The sequence below is a fragment of the Ochotona curzoniae genome, unplaced genomic scaffold (genome assembly GCF_017591425.1).
Source record: "Ochotona curzoniae isolate NIBS_2020 unplaced genomic scaffold, NIBS_Ocur_1.0 scaffold_2453, whole genome shotgun sequence".
Lineage (NCBI taxonomy): Eukaryota > Metazoa > Chordata > Mammalia > Lagomorpha > Ochotonidae > Ochotona > Ochotona curzoniae.
Genome location: NW_024467094.1, coordinates 16,387,419 through 16,408,885, shown reverse-complemented (window position 1 = coordinate 16,408,885; position 21,467 = coordinate 16,387,419). Strand labels below are relative to the sequence as shown.

General features: G+C 52.2%; 1 protein-coding gene across 2 annotated transcripts in view; it reads left to right on the top strand.

Annotated features, from left to right (window-relative positions):
• The window catches only part of ASIC2 (acid sensing ion channel subunit 2), an 894,111-nt gene extending 872,644 nt beyond the window's left edge, over positions 1 to 21,467 (top strand). Inside the window, exons 4-10 of one of the 2 annotated variants that reach the window (XM_041000357.1) lie at positions 8,374 to 8,524; positions 10,940 to 10,996; positions 12,818 to 12,971; positions 15,212 to 15,303; positions 18,281 to 18,360; positions 19,785 to 19,853; positions 21,322 to 21,467. In XM_041000357.1, the coding sequence (XP_040856291.1) occupies positions 8,374 to 8,524; positions 10,940 to 10,996; positions 12,818 to 12,971; positions 15,212 to 15,303; positions 18,281 to 18,360; positions 19,785 to 19,853; positions 21,322 to 21,423 (705 nt within the window). In that variant the 3' untranslated portion in view covers positions 21,424 to 21,467. The remainder of the gene's footprint in view (positions 1 to 8,373; positions 8,525 to 10,939; positions 10,997 to 12,817; positions 12,972 to 15,211; positions 15,304 to 18,280; positions 18,361 to 19,784; positions 19,854 to 21,321) is intronic. The other variant, XM_041000356.1, reaches the window with a different exon arrangement.

Below are 21,467 nucleotides of genomic sequence, written 5' to 3'. Positions count from 1 at the left end.
TCTGCCTTGACCTTGTGGGTGGACCCCTTACTCAGCCTGGCAGAGGGGTGGGGTGCACAGCCGTTTGTGTGCTGCCTGCTAGCACTCGTCTCCTCTGAGACCCCCACTTCTGCCTCCATTACCAACCTACTGGTGGATTCAATTCCAGCATTTTATTTGATTTTTGGAATTGTTTAAAAGGAACACAATATAATCATTTGAGAATACGTTTAAATCACTTGGCAAAATGCAATAAAAACATCAAACTGAAAAATGTAGCTCAGAAAGGCTTTGACTTCTGGGTGGGCAAGACAGAAGTTTGCACTTGCAGTGCAAGGTGGAGAGAAGAGGGGGAGTTCACAGGCTGCAGCTAGGATCAAGGGCACTTCAGAAGGCCACCTGATGGGAGAACCAAGTCCTCTACACACAGCACCCCCTAAAAAAAGAGGCCCACAAAGACTGAATGTCACATTCAAGGTCACACAAGAACACCTGGTTAGGGCTGAACTCACCTTGACACAGAGTATATGGGAAGCAACTGTGTGAACTGTGGCCCTGCCTAGCTTACAGAAAGCAGCCCCATGAACTCCTCTTCCATACAGGCTGAAAGAGAGTAGGGTGTATAAAGGAAACGAGTATCAAGCACTGTGCACCAGGAACTGCGAAGAGATGCAGGAATGTCATGAACGGGGCATGCACAGCGGACCAGCCTCAGGCCGGCACCTCCAATGAAGGATATTCCCAGGAACTTCCCTTACCTAGAAACTCTTGGTCCACCAGAGTGAGCGAGCCCTTTAAGTCTCAGGGAAGCCCAGGAGCTGCAAGTGAATGTTTCTGCTTTACATACAAGGAAACTGAAGTCGGCATAGTTGAAGAACTTGGCCAAAGCCACACAGCATGCACAGTGGTGGCACCTGTCACTCCTCACCACTGTTTAGCTAGAAGCACAGGGTTAGGACAAGCTCCAGGGATCTGGAAATGTGCCCTGAGATGGTGGCAGGAGGGCAGATGCGTCCATCACTAGGATGCCAGGTACATCATAGGAGTTAACGACTGTGCCAGCAAAAGCCCTTTTGAGTGCCTGGTGAAATAATAGCCCAGACTGTACCCCCAACTCCTGTGCCCTGCACCCCAACAGTCTGAGCACTTTGTTCCCCAGCAGGTTGAACATGATTTTTGATGATGTGCTCTCCAAAAGCAGATCACAACAGGGACTTCCTTACACTCCCAAGGCCGCTTTCCTCAGACCGCAGCCCTCCTGCCGGCTCGGAGCCAGCACCACATAGGCCCTGTCTTGATCAGCATCTAGAGAAAGGGAAGTGTATCTATCTTAAGCCAAATAATGAGACCAGACAACTCGCCCAAGTGGCCGCCCATTTAGCACCCTTCGCCCTCATTACGGTGAGATCCACAGACCCACATGTGTCAAAGACTGCAGTTCAGCTGCCCTCCGAGTAGGACTCCGAGAGGCCACAGTCCCTGCCCTGCGCTTGCTCTTCTTATGACACCATCCACTCCAAGGTGGGGAAGGAGTGGTACCAAATGGCCAGGTATGAGTTTTTCCAGCCCATGACATGGGTGGAGACACCACAGAGACCTCAGACGAATGTGTGCCCAGGGTCTTTGGAACATGCATCCGCATCACCGACACAAAGGCAGGGTCCAATAGCTCTGGCCGCCGCTCACTGAGCTACAGCCAAGCCACCTGCTCCGTGCTGGGGAGGTGGGAGGGCAGTCATGGCTCATGTGAGACTGGCTCCAGTGTATCAGCATCTCCTAGGCATCAGGCATTCTAGAAGACACCCCATATTGCTACACAACAAAACAAGAGCATCTTCATGTCCAGCTTTAGAATCCGTCCTAGGGAGGGAACCACCTTTCTCTGGGAGACCACCATGCTAAGCTGAGATGCCACTGGACAGGAAGTTTCCATGAATCCTGACTTGAGAAGAGGAGCTGGCTTTGCAGCTCGATGCAATACCAGCATCCCTTATGGGCTCCACTTCAAGTCCTGGCTGGTCCACTTCCCATCCAGCTCCCTTAATAATGCACCTGGGAAGACTCATGGAAGATGAACCAAATGTTTGGGCTCCTGCCACCCAAGTAGGAGACTCGGATGGAGCTCTGGTCCCCTGAGTTCTGCCTGATTCCGTCCTGGCCGTTACAGCCTCGTGGGAAGTAATCCAATGGATGGAGTCTCTCTTTAGTAAATAAAACTTTTTGAAAATGAGATGAAACTGCTTAGAAATATATTGACTCACCCTCCCCGCAAGTCATGGTGGGGAAACGTGAGGAAACAGAAAGGAAGGACAAAGGAAAGAGAAAGGTGGAGAGGACCAGGCCTAGATGAAGGAACAGTAGAGCCCTTTCTGCCAGTTGGAGGTTTGCTCTTGCGACACAGATTCCCTCTCCAGGCCCCTCAGACATCTTCCATATGTTCTCATACCTTCCCCTTGGGCAAGTAAGCTTTCTGAAGAAATTAACTAGAGGCCAAGTTTGATGTCTGGTCTTCAAGACTAGAACAGAGGTCCGAAGACATGGGCCAAAGGCAGTGGCTGGGTTGTGCTTCCCTACTTATCTTCTGACAGCACTCCTCTGAAGTGACTAGCAAGTAGCTCAGGGTCAAGTCCCCTGCAATAGGGAGGGTCACGGAGGCTCAGCCACTTGCCCGAGACCCAGGCAGAAAGCCCAGCTTAGTCTTAGCCACAGAGCACTTCTTGTCAACACAGGCACCCCCAGCAAGAAGGTCAGGATCTCAGCCACATGGGTTGAGGGAGAAGCCAGGGCAAGCCTTAGCAGGGCTGAGGACTCTGGCCTTCCCCTGGAAGGGAGCCCACAGGTCGCAAGGCTTTTGGCAGGGAGGCATCGTGCTCAATCCCTGCAGCAGAGGCCAGCAGAGGCTGCCACTGTAAAGCAGTCAGTGGGGGACAGGTGGGCGTCTCTGTCTCTGTCCTCACCTCTCCTCCTGTGCTTCCCAGCCACACTAGCAGCACAATCCCAAGCAGTTTTTCCAGCTTCTCAGCATCTACTCATAGCAAGATCTGTGTCAAGGACTCAGGGTGTGGGCTGCAGATGTGCCAGACTGAGGGGGCTCTGTAAAGGCCTAGGGAGCTTGACTGGGCTCCCTTGGGGCCTCTGGGGACTTGAGAGTGTGCCCGGGGGCAGCTGTGCCCCTGCAACGCCACCTGCTGGTGTGTCTCAGGATCCTGGGCTGTGTAGAGGCTGCCAGAGCCAGTGGTGGCAAGCGTCAGCTGCTTCATCTAAAATAGAAATCACTGTTGCGAAAACCCTCAAGATAGCGAAGTCATGAAAGGCAGCCACCAGGATTCCCAGTCACAGACGTTCTGAATTCCTTGCTTGGTTCTTAAATGTGAGCAGTAATCCAAGAGCGGAGGAGTATAGATGGTGAGGTAAATGCCGGAACACCTGGGACTCAATCCTGGGGTTCTTTCCTCTCCCCCGAGTCTGGCTCACTCGACCCCCAGCTCTGTTATACACCAGTGAACTCTCACTTTTCTCTTGATTTCACTCTCCCTCTCAGCTCCAGGCCCACAGATCCCACGACCTGGTGATATCTTGTTTTGGCTGTTTCACAATAACTTAAGCCAAAAGGGGCAGAGGTTTGTGGATCTGTAGAGCCAGATTGTCAAGAGAACAGCGGTGGAGCTGGGCCTTGTGTTGAATGGATGAAAACGTCGTAGAACATGAAGGAGCTAACCGGGAGCAGGGCGTGAGTACCAGGCTCTGGGTGAGCACTCACTACCTGCTGGGCACTGAACTTAGTGACTCAGATGGGGGACCTGGAAGCTTGGGTAAATAGTATAAGATCTCCCAAATCACACACCATGACAGAGTGGTGCAGTTCAAGGCTCTGCCAGGATCATTTGCGTGTCTCTACTTCTCAGATTGGAATAACAGAGTCAGGTTCCGTGATAAGGGCGGGGGAGACCTTACAAGTCATTTTCACCCAGTGCTCAAACGTCTGTTCCTATCCCAACCAAGTAGTTACGCGGCCTCTGCGTGAATGGCCCTGGTGTAGCACAGCTCGCTCCCGAGACAGTGCTGCTATTGCTGAATCACACTGGTGGCTTAGAAAGGTCTTTACCGTGTGGAGACAGTATTTGTCCTGCTTTAGGACTGAATAATGCAATGCAGATAACAGGACTATCGCGGTGCCTGTGACATCAGTAAATGTGTGCTTCCTCCCTCTTCCCCTTCTTACAACTCTTCTTGTGTCGCTCTTTCCCTTGAGACTCCAGAAAAACAAATCTAATTCTTCTAGCCTGTGACAGCCCTTCAGATAGCTGAAGACAGTGCTTCCCGGTTCCCCTGAGGCTTCCTTTCCCCAAGATAAACAAATACTCCAACCCACTTTCAGACACCCCTTGACAAGCAAGCACTGCTGCTGTGCACGCTATAATTTTCCAGCTGCTGTCATGTGTGAGGCTTCAGAGAAGTCACTGGAACAAATGATAAGCCGGCCTGGCAGGGCAGGTAGAGTCTCTGCATTATAACCTCTGCCAAAAGTAGAAGTGGGACAAAGTGGCTGGCCTCGAACATAGCACAACTTCACTAGCTATACTCATTGTCCATCTGTTGCAAGAATCCATTTTAGTAGAAGAAAAAAAAGTATCTTATTTTAGGGCCATAGTCTCTAATAAAAGGCATGAGTGCTCCTTTACAAAGCCAGCATGAGTATTTATTCATCCAAATTTGAACAATATAGGAGACCCACTCCATTCTTTTTTTTTTTTAATTTATTTTTATTGGAAAGGCAGATATACAGAGAGGAGGAGAAACAGAGGGGAAGATCTTCCGTCCAATGAGTCACTCCCCAATGCTTTGCCGATCCGAAGCCAGGAGCCAGGAACTTCTTTCCAGGTCTCCTACATAGGTGCAGAGTCCCACTGCTCTAGGCTGTCCTCGACTGTTTTCCCAGGCCATAGGCAGGGAGCTGGATGGGAAGTGGAGCTGCTGGGATTAAAACTGGTGCCCATATAGCATCCCTGCATGTTTAAAGCAAGGACCTTAACCACTACACTATCGCACTGGGCCCGACCCACTCCATTCTAAATCCATATACCATTAACTTCCTAATTGGCTTTGGGCATTATCTACCCCCAAGGGCCATCCTCACTTACAGGTAAGGGAATGAAAAACTGAGGGGACCAATGACTTACCCAAGGCCATACAAGAAATACGTGAAATTCCAGCCAATTCTAGAACTCTGAAGATGAGAGGGTAAAGCAAAGCTTCATGGGAAAGGAGCAATAGGGCAGTTAGAGAAATGAAAAAAACTCCACAAACATTAGTAAACAGGGCCCAGTGTGGTAGTCCAGTGGCTAAAGTTCTGATTCATGTCCTGGTTGCCTGGCTTCCCATCCAGCTTCCTGCTTTGGTGGCCTGGGAAAGCAATCAAGGACAGCCAAAGCCTTGGGACCCTGCACCAGCATGGGACACCTGGAAGAGACTCCGGGATCCGGACTTCAGATCAGCTCAGCCCCAGCCATTGTGGCCACCTTGGGAGTGAACCAGCAGACAGAAGACCTTTGTCTCTCCTTCTCTCTGTAAATCTGTGTTTTCAATAAAAATAAATCTTAAAAAATTGGTAAACAGATTGAGTAATATGTAAGGAGAGTAATAAGTCCTAACCAAGTGAGGTTAATCCCAGCAATGAAAGGTGAGTGTAGCATCTGCAGATTAATCAATATCATTTAATGTATTAACAAAATCACATGATCTTCTCAACAGAAGCAGAAAATGCACTTGTTTTAAAAAAAAAAAGTACCCACTGATGATAAAGCAAACGTAACTCTTTATACTACAAATGAGATGGGATGCCCTCAGTCTGATGGAAATGTACCTGACACACGGAAGGGTGAGACAGTGAACACTTTGTACCTGAGATCCAAAATAGACGGGAGTACTCCCTCTCCAGTCTTGTCCAGCATCACACTGGGGTTTCTCACTATTGCCATGAGACGAGGATTAAGATTAGAAAGTCAGAAGTAAAACCCAGCAGTGAAAGAAGAATGAGCGGCTGATGCAAACTAGAGCATGAGTGCATCTCAAAAATGTTACACTGTGAGAAAAGCCAGATACATACTCCGTGATTCTATTCATATCAAATCCTACAATGGATGAAACTGACTCCTGTGGACAGAAAGTAGCTGAGTGTTTTCCTGATGTAGATTGCTGGCAGGGGGTGGGGGTGGGCAGGGTGACCACAAATAGGAACCCTCTGGGGGCCAGTGGAAATGATCTGTGCCTTTATGCCGGCGGTTACTACAAGGATGAATATAGTTTTAAAAATTCAAGAATGCTGTACCTTAAAGTTAATGCATTTTATTGTATCTTAATAAAGTTAATTTTAAAATAGGAAAAATAGATCCATTAAGAAAATGAACAGATTACATCACAATGTGCACATCTGGCAAAGGATGTGGATCCAGACTCTACAGAAAATCAGAAGTACAGTGAGAAAAAAGCCAGACACGGAAACAGACCCTTTACCAAAGACAATGTGAGGGAACTTTAAACATTCATGGAAAATGGAATTAAAGGCTCATTTGATTGTGATACATCAAACCTTTGAAATCCTTGCGTACGACTCGTCTTCAGAAGTTCATGGAGGGCTAGCCTTGTGTCACAGTGGGTTAACTCACCACCGGTAATGCCAGCATCCAATGTGGCCAATGGTTTGTGCCCCAGCTGTTTCACTTCCAGTCTAGCTCCCTGCTAATGTACCTGGGAAAGCAATGGAAGAGGCTTTGGCCCCTGCCACCCATGTGGGGGACTCAGATGAAGTCCCAGGCTTACGGCCTTCAGCCTGGCCCAGTCTCAGCTTCTGTGGCCATTTGGAAAATGAACAAATTGATAGAAAATATATTTTTTCTCTCCAACCCTGCTTTTCAAATAAATAAACCTTTCTTTTTAAAAAAGAAAAAAAAGTTATGAAAGTACATATTATGAAAAATGCACAGGTTCACTCTTTGCTTGAATTCAGCCACAAATACTTGAAGTATCTCTTGTTTTACTAATGACCAATAAACATGTAGAATTGTTCCTCAAGGTCATTAACCATCAGAGAACTCTGAAGAGAAACTGAATTATACAAGTATGAACCTATAAGAATGGCTAAGATCTAAAAAACAGACCAAATCAAGATTTGCATGATGTGACCTAACTGGGGACCCCATAATACTGATGGTAGGAATACAGAAAGCAGTAGAACCACCTTAGGTAACAGCTTCCTAGAAAGTTGTATCTATATCATCTATCTTATGGTCTAGCCATTCCACTTCCAGTCATTTGCTCATGAGAAATTAAAAATCATCTCTACAGAATGACTTATGAACATTCATAAGGGCCTTTTTTCATAAATATCAAAAGCTGTAAATAATCCAAATGCCCATCATCAGGTGAATGCATAAACAAATTATGCTGTATTCATAGCCTGGAAAACTATTTGCTAATAAAAAGAAATGAACTGCTGTATCTGATCGTATGGGAAACTCTCAAAAGCATGTTGAGTGCAAGATGCCAAACACAAAAGAGAGTGTTTGGTATAAGCTTTCAATTACAGCAAGTTTGAGAGCAAGCAAAGCCAACCTGTGACGATAGAATGTGTGACTGTGGTCCCCTTGTGAGTGGGGACTGATTAGGAGTGGGGAGGAGATCTTTGGGATGATCAAAGTACTCTATGCCTTGATTGGCGTGGTGATTGCATAGGTGTGTGCATTTGTCAGAATTTCCTCAACAGCGCTTGTGAAATGTGTACATTTTATTGCTTGTTTTCATTTTCCAGTCCTCTAAAGGTGGCCTCAAGGATGTAACTTTAGGGCTTAATACATAGCTAGTGTTCAACCTCCATCAATTCCCTCATTCTTTGCCCTCTCCGTCCTCCCCAGGCAAGGGTCAGAAATGCTGGAAGAAAATGTATAGTCCATTGGCCCTCGAAGAAGAGAAGACTCATCTTCCCCAAAGGGTGTCCTCAGCTTGATACATAGCGCAGGTTGCTGTAGGGTGGGCCAAGGATCATCAAGAGCTGTGACTGTTCTTCCTTCAGCCACGGCATGCTGCCCTGGGTTGTGTCCTCCAGGTCTAGGTCTGGGGTTCGAATTTATTACAGTGGTTGTACCAAGAGATGTGATACAATAACATGGGGAAGTGAGAAGACAAGTGGCACAGGAGTGAGAGTCTGAGAACAGACAAGGCAGGAAGGCTAGTATCAGAGCCAGTGCTGGAGGCCCAGATGGGCAGTGGAGTTTGAACTGTCCTGCAGTAGACACTGTGCACCCATGGGAGAAATGGACAAATGAGCCACTGAGTCCGTTGAGGCCCCACCAGCGGCATCTTCGGGGCTGACCCTGCTCCCTCCTTCCTGCCTTGCAGCTCACATACCTGCCCCCACCGTGGGGCGAGTGCCGATCGTCAGAGATGGGGCTCGACTTCTTTCCTGTTTACAGCATCACCGCCTGTAGGATTGACTGTGAAACTCGCTACATCGTGGAGAACTGCAACTGCCGCATGGTCCACATGCCAGGTGGGTGACAGGGGAGCCACTATGCCAAGCGTAGTGGGAATCCCTCCACCAACCACTCCATTTCACAGGCAGATAGAAACACCCAGTTCAGCTACCAAGTCCCCAGAAGCATCCAGATGCTTGGAGAACATTCATCCCAATGTCCAATGTCTGCCAATTATCTGTGGTGAGACCTGGGTGCCTGCGATTCTTGCATCCCAATATGATACCCGTTCAAAGAAGTAGATATTCCCACCCCCCTTTTTTTAAGATTTATTTATTTTTATTGCAAAGTCACATACAAAGAGGAGGAGAGACAGAAAAGATCTCCCATGCAATTATTCACTCCCTAAGTGACTGCAACAGCTGGTGCTAAGCCAATCCGAAGCCAGGAGCCAGGAACTTCCTCCAGGTCTCCCAAACAGGTGCAGGGTCCCAAGACCTTGGGCTGTCCTCAACTGCTTTCCCAGGGCACAAACAGGGAGCTGGATAGGAAGTGGAGCTGCCAGGATTAGAACCGGCGCCCATATGGGATCCCGGTGCATTCAGGGTGAGGACTTTAGCCACTAGGCCACGCCTCTGGACCCTGATGTTCCCCCTCTAAAACCCAGATCTCTGAAACTTTCAAGTGAAGCAGAAGTCGATCAGCCAGCAATAATAATAACAATAAAGCACATATACTGATGTCTGTCTCTTCAGAGGCAGTCAGCGTGTCAGAGCAGAAGCGTGTAGTATGAGAGCTGGATTGGGATGAGTGAGGGAATTTAGTGCTGCAGCTTGCAAGCATCACAGGGCTGAAGGCAGGCACTCGAGCTGCAAAGCCAGGCTCCTCTGTGCTTGCTGTGTGATGAGATACAAGCTACCAAACCTCTTGGTCCTCCCCTTCTGTGTCTTTCAAACACAATCACTAGTTGTTACAAGTTAAAACCAGGCTATGCTGTTTAAAAGGGGTGGAAATCAGCGATGGAGAGAAGGAACTACAAGTTGTGTTGCCTGAAGGCCCACCATGTGCCGGGAAAGTCGCTGTGTGCCTGTGGCTGTGATCACATCCCCCATTACGTTGACCTCACTAAACCCTTACGTTAGTCAGTCCTTTAGCAGTTGTTTTCCGTTATAACCTGTGCTTAAAGAAATGTGCTCACAACTTTATTGTGAATTATTTATTCATAATCAATAATCTCTTAGTGGTTTCAGCCTCCAAATATTGATCTTCAAAACTGTCCCTGTCAAAAGGTACTATGTCGAGGTGATTTGGTTGCCAGCTTGTCAGTGGATGGATTGTTGAACTGGGGGATCAATTGCAACCCCTGAGTCCTACAGATCACCGCCCCCCAAACCATGACTCAGTGAGGGCCAGAGGGAACTGGGACCAAAATAGGCAAAGTCCGAAAAATGGGTGGCCCTGGCTATGGGTTGGCCCCTAGAAGCTGGGCGTGGTTCTTCCCCTACAAGCCCCAGAGAGGGACTAGGCCAGAGCAGGACCAAGGTTGTGGCCAGGGTGGGATCTGTGCCTATTTCTATCCAGCAGGACTGTCAGAGAAGAAACTCATGCCCTCTTGAGTGATAACACAAAGGCCCACAAGCCTCCTAGCAATGGGAGACAAAGGCAAGTACATTGAGTCATCCTGAGTAAAAGAGAAATCCCACCTGCTCCTTCGCTCTGGACAAGGGTCTCATGCTGGGGCAGCAAGGGAATGATGGAACGTAGACATTCTCTCCAGCTCCCACAGAAGGGAACTGAGGTTTGGGGTTCCCACAAAAGGACACCCCAGAGAAGAGACTGCAGTGCGGGGAAGGTTGCTGACCCACTGCTGGGCACGAGTCACCAGCCAGGAAGGTTTCTTCCCAGAGCCAAGCCACAGGCAAGCAGTTAGGGGCTTGAGTATCCCGCCATGGCATGCCAGTGATATGGCAATTGCTAAGTGGAGTTAGGGGCAAAGCCATGAGGAACCACACAGCAGTAGCAGGGCATGCTGGGAGGAGCCCCAGCTTCCACATCACAGTGGCCTCAACTTGTTGTGTTGGAAAATGGGATGCTTAAGCCTCAAATCTTGCAACCAAAAGCAGATTCACTTGCAACTGAAAGAGGACCGTGTGTTAAAAAGATGCTGCATGGTGTCCCCAGCTCCCGTCCTCCAGGGGAGGGAGTGTCACCTGTCGCTAGTTACCTGTGGCAGCCTCCAGAGTGACCCAGAAGGAGTTAGCCTGGTGAATCCTGTTGTCTACTGCTTGGGGTGGTTAGTGGCCTGCCTAGCTCACAGTCCAGATTTGCACACAATCCTGCAGCCCCAGGGCACCATGCTCGGCTCCCCTACTGCTGCCCTCTCCTGGTCCCTGCAGGCATAACTTGTGCCGAGCCAGCAGAGGAGATGTGCTGGCATGCATGGTTCTACCTGAATTACTCTCTGTCTCTCTGCCTGTGTTTCTGCTTTTCAGGGGATGCCCCTTTCTGTACCCCTGAGCAGCACAAGGAGTGTGCGGAACCTGCCCTAGGTCAGTACTGGGGAAGGGGAAGGATACCAAGCAGATGCCTGAGGTGTGGGGATCCATTGCCTGGTGGAGAAAAAAGGGACAGAGGACCCACTGCATGGACAGGGGAGGAGGATGAGGAAGAAGGAGAGAAGGATGGGGAGGGAGACAGTGCAAATGGATGGCAACTGGACAGGGGCTCGGGCAGAGAAGTGGCTATCACAAAGGAAGGATTTCAGGAGGAATAGCAGGTGCTAAGCAAGGGGAGGTGGAAGATGATGGAGCAGCCCCAACTAGTTGGGTACCAAAAGAAGCTCAAGGACTCCAACTCTCGCATCTCTGGCGGTGTCTACTCAGGGAAGCTGAATTTATCCTACAACAGTTGTGTTCCACTGAGTGTAGGGCAGGTGGGGGCAGTGAGGTCAGGTTCCTCCTGTGTGCGCAAAAGTAAGGCCAAGAGCCCTCCCAAAGCCAGCCTGCTGGGAACCTGTAGTTAGACTCCTGCCCAAGAAAGAGCCACCTGCCTCCTTCCACACCCAGGAAGCTCTCAGAATCAAGAGAACAAGAGGGAATTTTAGGTGCCTCGAGTTGGTCCAGTAGCTGCATGTGCTGAAGTCAAGAGCGAGAGGCACTGAACTCACATGTCTGTGTCTCCAGGGGGAGCCAAAGGGGAGGGCCTGGAAGAGGAGAAGAGCTGGCTCCTGCTATGTACAAAGACTCGCCAGGCCTGGGAGTAGCCAGAGCTCTGCCATGGCCAGAGAACGGAGGCAGAGAGGGAAGAGGGGTCAGGAAGAAGTCCTGCTGCTCACTCAGTGGCTGAGGGACTGTTGCCATCCAAGTCAGGACAGAGAGCAGGCTCAGCTCAGACTGGAGCAAGGATAGAAGCTGGAGACTTACAGCCAGGAGGCAAATGGAGGGTCCATGCATGCGGTCACCTGCAGGAGACACCAAGGGAAGGGGCATGCTTGCTGAAGCCACATATCGGGATTCTTGCCCAAAGCAGACCCAGGAGAACCAATATCAACAATGGAAGGGTCTTCTTGAATTCTCTAAAACTGGGAAGTGAATGGGGCACATGTGGCAAGGAGTTTGGACAAGGTCAAGGTGCAGTGGGGAAGTAGACTCAAGCACCTGGCTGTGGTGTGTCCCTGCAGTGTTGGGGGACAATGTTGCCTCAGGCTCCCTCATCCCTAAAAGAGGAGAGAAGGCCTCCAGATGGGTGGGGAGGCCCCCCTGCCAGGCAGAGGATGATGGGTGTAGCTCCTAGGGAGCCCAGTCAGGGGACACCACAGAGCCTCAAGGGTCATACATGGTGGTCACTCACATCTGCTTTGATGGTGACCCATTTTGTGGATGAGAACACTAAGGTTAGGAGCAGAAAAGAAAGCCCTGGACTGGGGCCAAGACTCCCTTGGAGGCCATTAGACCAAAGAAGGAACATTGCAACCAGAGAAAGAGGTCCTATTCACGATTTTTGTCCCTCAAAATCCCACAACAGATCTCTAAACTTAATTTCCATCTCTCCCACCCCCGGGTGCCTGGAATGCAATTACTTGAGCCATTACTGCTGCCTCCCGGGGATCATCGGAAGCAGGCACTTTGATGTGATTCGAGGGTGGGCATCTTAACCACAATGCCAAGCACCATCCCTCAAAAGATCATCAAGAATAACATGACTGTAAAAGGAAGTGGAAAGAAACCAAGACCAACCAGCATCGAAAGCACAATTCCCTCCCCTCTCTCAACTCCCCGTCCCCACTTGGCCAGCTAGGACCAATACCTCCTCCAATAACTCCAGCTCATCCCCCTCCCCCAATTAAGCCCTGCCTCCCTCTCCCCAACTAGGTCTGCTGGCGGAAAAGGACAGCAATTACTGTCTCTGCAGGACCCCCTGCAACCTGACCCGCTACAACAAGGAGCTCTCCATGGTCAAGATCCCCAGCAAAACGTCAGCCAAGTACCTTGAGAAGAAATTTAACAAATCTGAAAAATACATCTCGTACGTCATACGGGGCCCCAAGAGGGTGGGAAAGCAGGCCACTAGGGGGCAAAGTGGGAGCAGTGGAGGGGGAAAGTAAAGGCACGCAGTTGATTTTCAAGTTGGCACACATTTATTGGACACCTGCTGTATGCCAATCTCTATGCTCAAAATGCAAAGCCAAAGAGGAATAAAGCTCAGTCCCACCCCAAAGGGACTGGCAAGCTTGGGAAGAGACAGGGACTCACCGGACTGTCCGAAAGGGCAGCGGCCTTGTTGGCTCTAACAGTTGTGCATGGCACCAGAGAGTGGCAGATTCAGCGCAGCCGGCAGGAGCCTCGCGCCAGGGAAAGCTGCACAGGTTTTTTTTTTTCAGGCAGAGCTTTCACATTCTGTTTCCTTTGCCCAGAATGCCCTTCCCTCCACTCTCCACCAAAGAGCTCTCCCATTCCACGCAAATATCAGTTTTTCAGACAGCTAGTGCAAGTTCCCTCCTGATAGTTTTCACTTTAAAATAAACTTTATTCATTTATTTGAAAGGCAGAGTTACAGAAAGGGGAGTTGAGAAATTCTGTCTGCTGGTTCACTAAATGGCTGCAACCGCCAATACTGGGTCAGGCTGAAGCCAGGAGTCTGGAACTCTGTCCAGGTCTCCCGCCTGGGTGGCAGGGCCCCCAAACACTTAGGCCATCTTCTGATGCTTTCCCAAACACATTAGCTAGGAGCTGGATCAGAAGTGAACCAACTGGGACTTGAACCAATACCTGTATGGGATGCCAGGTTCACAGGCAGTGGCTTAACCACTTCACCACAAGGTCGTGGTGCTCATTCCTGATACTCTTCTCGCCAAGTGCTTGCGTGTCTTCCTTTGTGACCTAATGCACCATGGTGTGTGACTCAGTGTTCATTTATTACCTGTCTATCCCACCTGTCTGAAAACCCCCTGAGCTCTCTGCTGTTTACTAAGGACCAGCGGAGTATCTGGGACAGCTTTCATCATCTTATGGAGTAAATAAACGAACAACGGAGGAGGGACGGCCTCCCCAGCAGAGGCTCGGCAGAGAGCACAGGGCAGATGAGAGTGGACGTGTGAGAACAGGGGATCTTGTGGGCTGAGCAAGACCTACACACTGTCCCCCCCAAGACAAGGGAGCCCCAAGATAGCCTTAAGAGGGAAGCCACAGGACTCAGGTTTGCACAAGCGGACTCTAAGAAGTTTGGAGGGCGGATGTGCAGGAATTTTCATTCCATTCTCCCATGAGTTTCTGAGCCTACTCTCTTACAGAACACTGTGGGTGCGTCCTCCTTCTGTCCACTATGTCCAGTACGACGGTCACTAGCCACGTGGGGCTGCTGAGCATTTAAAAGTGTTGTTGGTTCATTTGAGTCAATTTAGCAGTTTCAGCAAGACAGCAGGCAGAGCATGGATGCAGAGCTGGGGTGGCCTGGTGATGGGGGTGGCAAGGATGAAGGAGCCCTATCAGGAAGCAAGGGCCGTGATCCCGGAAAGAGGGAGTGATCCTCTGAGCAGCAGCTGGGCCAACCCTGGGTGAAGACAGGAGAACCTGTTGTCTGCTCAGCTACGCCCTCCTGCCCACACTGTCTGCAGCCCCCATGCTGGGGCGACTTTTACTCAGGGGAGTGAGAACAAAGCATGTGCAGGGTGCTGTGAGCCCCATGGTAGGAAAGGAGCTGTGTGGAGCAGACATGCTGCAGGCAGCCGCGGGCTTGGCTGCCAAGCTAAACCAGTGAATGCACAGCTGTCTGGGGGCAGGAGAGAAGGAAGTCACCCCACCCCACCCAGCCAGACACAGGTCTGCTCCCTCCCAAATCCCCCTAGCAAGTCAATAGCGAGGGGAGGTGTCCCACCCTGGAGCGGGGCAGTGGGGGGCTCCCAGGAGTGGGCAAAGGCTGCCTAGGAGGTCATCAGCACCTTGGCCAATGCAGAATGTGTTCAGGGGCTGCTGAACTTGCCTTGGCAATGAGAACCCAGGCAGCCCCTTCCAGGACTCGGCTGCCTGGTAGGCAGGCAGGCAGAGCTCCCGGGATGCAACAGGTACAAAGAGGAACCCAGGGTAGGGCTGGGGACTGCCGGTAGAGGGCTCCAGTCCTGGGTCGGAATCAGCACTGCTGACTGTGGGGCTGCGCAGGTTCTCCCCACTCCCGGGGCCCCCAGATCTCCATTTGTGCAGAGGGGCTGTGTCAGGAGCCCTGGTGCTGGTTCAACTCACCACCTGTGGGACTGAATTTTCCCTCTGCAGAGAGAACATCCTTGTGCTGGATATATTTTTTGAAGCTCTCAATTATGAGACAATTGAACAGAAGAAAGCGTATGAAGTCGCTGCCTTACTCGGTGAGTCAAAGCACCTGGTACACAACTTTCCACATCTGATGGGGGGCTGGGAGATGGAGGGGCTGGGAGGATGGGCAGAGAAGCAGGCAGACAGATGCATAAGCCCCCTGAGCAAGCCGACCCTTTGAACCTGAACTTGCTACTTACTGCCCCTTCCCTTACACTCCCCCTGTTGCAGGATGGAAAGAACCCCAATGCGGGGGAGATTTTAGCCCCCAGCTCATTCTGAAATCTAAGGCTTAGGTTCCACATCCCTGCAATGAAGAACTAAAAGAAGCATTTGGGCCAGAAGTTTAGATGCCACTTGGAATGCCCACATTCCATATCAAAATGCCCAAGTTCAAGTCCTGGCTCTGCTCTGGATTCCAGCTTCCTGCTGAAGTGGGAGGAGACAATGCTGCCACCCACTGGGGAAAACTAAATGAAACTCCGTGTTCCTGATGTTGGCCTAGCCCAGCCCTGGTTATTATGGGTATTTGGGGAGTAAATCACATGGGAGTTTGCTTACTCACTCACTCTTTCAATTAAAAGCAAGTAATTAAAAAAAAAAAATAGAAGTTCACTTGGGGACTGCAACCTGGCTCCCCTGAATCCCATGGCCTTCTGTTCCCCTGTGGGGGGGGGGGGCAGCACCCTGGAGCCCTGTCAGGGGAGACTGGCCCATGGCTGGTCGCCGGGGCAGGTACGGACTCACCCTTAGAGAAACGAGGCTGCACTGAGAGAGCCAGAGATGACCCCTGGCCTGCAAGTCCTTTGTCAAACCCAGGTGTCCACAGACCTGCCTCCCACTCCACATGAGTTCACACTTAACCCTCGGCCCCATTGGTACTCAACAGGCACCAGCCTGCCCCAGCCAAAACTCACAAACCGAGAGAGGACCATGGAAGGACCTGGCGCTCACACCCTTCTCCCAGCAGCCTCTGCTCTCAGAAAGGATGGGTGCCAGCTTCTTCTGGAAGGGCTAGCTGCCTCTGGGAGCCACGCTAGGTGGAAGGAGCACCCATGGATGGGCAGATGCCTTCAGCTAGAAACGGAAGAGACTGCCGAGCCAGCTGTGGAGACAGGGGCAAGTGGCTTCAGCTTGCTGGACCTCCCGGCCATCAGCAGCAAAGTGGGTTGGCTGAAATCCACAAGTGTGATTTCTAAATAGAAATCTGGGCCCCAGCTGAGCATTTATACACCTCCTCCAGGAAGCCAGGGCCTGGGCAATAGCTCAGCTTAGCTGGGTTAAAGTGGCTCGCACTCAGGGGTCAAGGAACCAAGAGACACATGTCCTGGGTGTCTTCTGCCCTCCCCCGCCCGGCTACCTGCCATATGTCACATGGTGGCTTCAGCCTTTATTTTCTAAAAGAACAACTCGGGATATGCCTCCTGCCCCTCCCTCCCCCAGCATGTGCTCCTGCTCTGTTACACACACACACACACACACACACACACACACACACACACACACACACACACACACACACACAGAGCAAGGCGCTGTGCTCTGAATCTGTCACGGCTGCATCACATATGAGGTTGAGCTTGTTCCCGCGTCTTGTTGCCACCCAGAATAGCCCACTGAGGAGATCATGCCGCCATCTGGACCTCCTGCAGCGACAGCGTGTGCCGCTCACAAACCCTGTGCCATCAGGCCCAGCCCCTCCTGCCCTCCCACACAGCCCTTCTCCCCTCCTGCCATCCGCATGTGTACACACACACACACACACTGCCTAGGCACACATGCCACTGCACTGCCCCCCCGCTTGGGGCGGTGTGTCCACGGTAGTCCAGCGCCCCACAGCTGCAGACAAGCCTGTACACACAGCATGCCTCAGCAGACACCAACACATACACTCACATTCTGCCCACTTGCACAAACCCACAAAATGACACGCATGCTGCAAGCATGTTCCGAGTGCCCAGTCTGTAGATAGCCACCACCGGGGCCACGTATAACCGCTGCTTCTACACAAACAGGTGCAGACACTCCATGCACTGGCATTCACCCCTTGGCATAGCACTCTGTGTTTAGTCCCTCTGTGCACACGCACACACACACTCCTCACCCCTGCCACACAGGCCTGTGAGCCCACATTCTCCAGCAAGCCTACCTAAGCACAGAGGAGGAAATGGAGTGGGACTGGGGAGGAGGCAGAGCTGTTCTGGGCCCCATCCCCACCGTTTTTCCTTGTTCTTCTGGGAATGTGGGCACTCCACCATGGAGACAGTCCATCAAGAGGTGCCCACACCAAGAGGCCAGCCTGGAGTCGGCAGTAGGACCACACTCCCACCGCAATAATGCCCACCACGCCCATCCTGTCCCCTGCCCAGCCTGAGACTGGTGGTCTTGGAGATCAATCTACCATCTCCTCCATCCCTCCCAGCGCCCCCCCACCACCACCACTAAGGATGCTTGAGAGGCAGAACTCCTGGGATGGTCAAAGCCACCGAGCTGGTCTGTTGTGGCTGTTCTGGCCTCTGTCTCCAAGCTGCCTCTAGAGCCAAGCATCCTAAGGGCGGGGCATCTGTGCACAGTCTTCCGGCAGAGGCATACAAAGGAAATCTAAAGACAAAGGGATATTCTACACAGTGGCCAAGAGGGTCCCTGCACCCCAGGACAAGGGCCTATCCCCTAAAACAATCCCAGACTGGACGTTTACCTTAAGCGGGAGAGATAGGAGATAGCTATCTGTGACCTCAGGGCCTGTGCCAAGATTGGGTTAAGGTGGCCATCTGTGGGGCACTGCTCCTGAGGCTCACAGTCAGGGGGCTGGCCAGTGCCTTGAGGCTCAGCCATGTGGCCCGGGAGGTCTCCTTTCAGCACCCCGGGTGCTGAAATCCAGCCGCATGTAGCACTGTGCAGTGAGGGTGGCCCTCCCAGCTCCCTCTGAAAGGGACCCCGTGTGGAGGGCTGGTTCCCAGTTCTTATCCGTTCGTTCCTTTGGGTGCTGCAAGTCCCGCCGACGCTTTGGTCTTTTCCCTCTCTCTCCAGGTGACATTGGTGGCCAGATGGGGTTGTTTATTGGTGCTAGTATCCTCACCATACTAGAGCTCTTTGATTATATTTACGAGGTAAGCGTTGGAATGGTGCTGGGCAATAGCCACAGGCTGTGTGCCTCCTGCTGCCCCCATACTCAGATTCAACGCACCGGGGAGGCCGTGCGCCCCCAGCCTGCATCTCTGCCTGTACCCTGAGTGTTCATTACTGGGTTCTGGATACAGAGGACCATGGGAAGTGGGACAGAAATGCAAGTCCAGGACGCCTCCTAAGGGGTGACAGAGCCCTGTATTGTCTATACTCATGGGGGGCTTCTGCACTGGTGTGCCCACACCTGCACGCACATTCACACCCCCCATGTGTATATACATACACACACCACTGGCACATACAGGCCATGTGCCATGCTCCCTCATATACACTTGCATATCTGTCCACTGGGTGGCCAGCACCTAAGTGGCATCTCCCCGCCATTCTTCCAGGGGTTTCCTAATCAGACCCATCAGTGTTGGCATTGAGAAGGCAGCAGGGCAAGGCCAGCACTCCCACCTGCCAGCCTGGGAGCGTGTCTCCCTCCAGAGGCAGCCGGAACAATCCTCGGAACGCTCCAGTCACAGGCCAGCACAGCTGGCAGTCAGCTTTCCTGCCTACATCTCTCCCAGACCTGGTGTGGCAGTGAGCACAGTGGGCCACTCTGCAGAGGGCCACTCAACCCCAAGTTCCTAGAGGGTTCAGCCAACCGCCTGAAGGGCAAGGCCAAGTTAGGGGCTAACCTGCACCAGGAAGCCAGAGCCTGTGACCTGGCCAGTGTGTACTTGCATCAGCAACCCCATCTCCCTCCGAGACACAGTGGCTCAGAAGCCGGGAGGCATGCCCACACCTGCAGAGTCCCCCGGGGCCTCCCGAGAGGAAGAGGCCTGCCAATGGGAGTCTGCAGGGCTGGTGACACGGGTCCCCTAGAGAACCCCCCAAGCCCCGTCAGTCCCCTTGGCCAGACTTTGCCCTTCCCTATGATTGCTTATAGTGTTCTGTACAGTCATGACACATTTGCCCCCAGTGAAGGGCGATCCCTTATCACCAACAGTGAAAGGGTATGAGGCCAGGCATGCCCTGGTCTGGTGAGCTGAGGTGTTGTGAATACCAAGCTTGCCCTGCAAGCCCATCCTCAGATGGAGATCCTAGGCATGTCCTCCAACCCCCTGGGGAGCCAGTCACACCCACCAGCACCTTTTACCCATCCACAGGGCATCACCTTTCATAGGAGAAAGCAGGACCACTTGTGACCCCCAGGGCCCCTCCGCTCCCTCCTGCAGGCCCCCTCTCTACTGCAACAAAACCCCACATCAGCCAAACCACCAGGGTCCTTCCGCAGCTGGCTGCCAGGCCAGGCTCTGGCCTTGGTTGCCTCAGCCTAAGCCCAGACCATCCCTCTGCCTCAGCACCCACCTCTCAGCCTGACCAGGCCCCTTCCTGTTTTTTTTTTTTTTTTAAATTGCAGCTGATCAAAGAGAAGCTATTAGACCTGCTCGGCAAAGAGGAGGATGAAGGGAGCCACGATGAGAACGTGGTAAGAGCGACCCACTGCATGGAAGGGTTCAGCTCCTCTGGGATAAGCCCAGTTGTCAGGGCCAGGCAGAAGGGGTGTGACTCACTGCACACCCGTCCATGGTTTATGTCAGTCACAAATCCAAGGCCATTCCTGTTGAGCCTCTTCCCAGAGGTCTACAGGTAAGCCATGGATGGCCCCTCCTGGCCCAGTCTAGCTTCTCCCAAGCTGTAGGGCTGCTCCCAACTTTTACAGCTCAGTAAGCCAGCTTCCCCATCCCCAGGGGCCTCTCTGGCCTCCATCTTGTCTGCAGGAGAGTACTGGAAATCCTAGGAGATTCACTGGAGCAGCAGCAAAATGGTGGCTACTGACTGTCACATGCCTCACGGTCTCAGGCATGTAGTCTTGGGGGTTCGTATCACTGCAGCCGCACAGGGAACCTAGAGGAAGGGCCATATTTATCCCTGCTTCATGTCGGAAGTAGTGAAGGCCTAGAGACCAAAGACACAGCCAGACTACAGGCGCGTCTAACTGCACGGCCCCACACTGCCTCTTCTTCCCACAGCTGGGGTAGCAGCCCCTCGCTTGTATGTGTACCCCTCTGCATCCCAGCTCATCCAATTCCTGGGTTCAGGTCCTCTCTGCCCTTCCCACCCTGGAAAAGCCAAACCCACTGAAGGGCTGCTGCTCCCTCCAAGCTAGCAAACTCCAAATGGATGTCTGCCTCTTCCCCGGCTCCCATTCTGGTTGCAGACAGTCTCCCTGGGACAGTCTCAGCAGGGGAAGGCAGTGTGGAGGGGCCGGGGCTCTGCTGGAACTGTCCTGGAGCTGGTCTGGTTGAATCAGTCTCTTCCCTCCTGCCTGTGTGCCTGGGGCAGGTTGTACAGGATCCTAGGGACCTCAGAGGGCTGTCTGAAGATTGATACAGAGCCTGTGAAACATTCAGTGCAATGCCAAGTTCATGCTAAGTGCTCAGCCACTGGTGGTTCCTTACCCACTGCATCCCCTTCTCCTGCCTTCTGGGTGTCTCAAGTCATGCCCTCCCCTTATCCAGCTTTGCCTCTCCCAGCTGCCCAGGAGATTCCTGGCACGGCCTCCTGGCTAATGTCCCTGCTCCCTCCCTCTCAGACTCCCAGGCACCCTGCAGACTTACAGCCCCCTGAGGCTTGCTCTGAGAAGCAAGGCTGTGGTCCTCAGAGGTTGCACTTGCTGCTCCGGCCCTGGCCACAGGCTGCCTTTTCCTCACCAGGGCTCCAATAGAGGTCCCCATAGCAGTGGACAGCACCTCCCCTGGGCACATCGGGGAGTCTGGGGTACTGGGCGGCTGAGGACAGAGAGATAAGGACAAGCCAGCTGCTCAACCCGGGCCCAGGAAGCAACAAGGACTCAGCCCCTGCCCCAGCGTAGCCTGGGTATGCGGGACCCAGGCTGGCTGCCAGGGGCACAGTGACACGTTGGCGCTGATAGTGCACCTCTCCTGTCCCTGCAGAGCACTTGTGACACGATGCCAAACCACTCCGAAACCATCAGCCACACTGTGAACGTGCCCCTGCAGACGGCCCTGGGCACCCTGGAGGAGATCGCCTGCTGACACCCCTCGGGCCTCTCACACCCCCCCTCAGACAGACCTCTAGG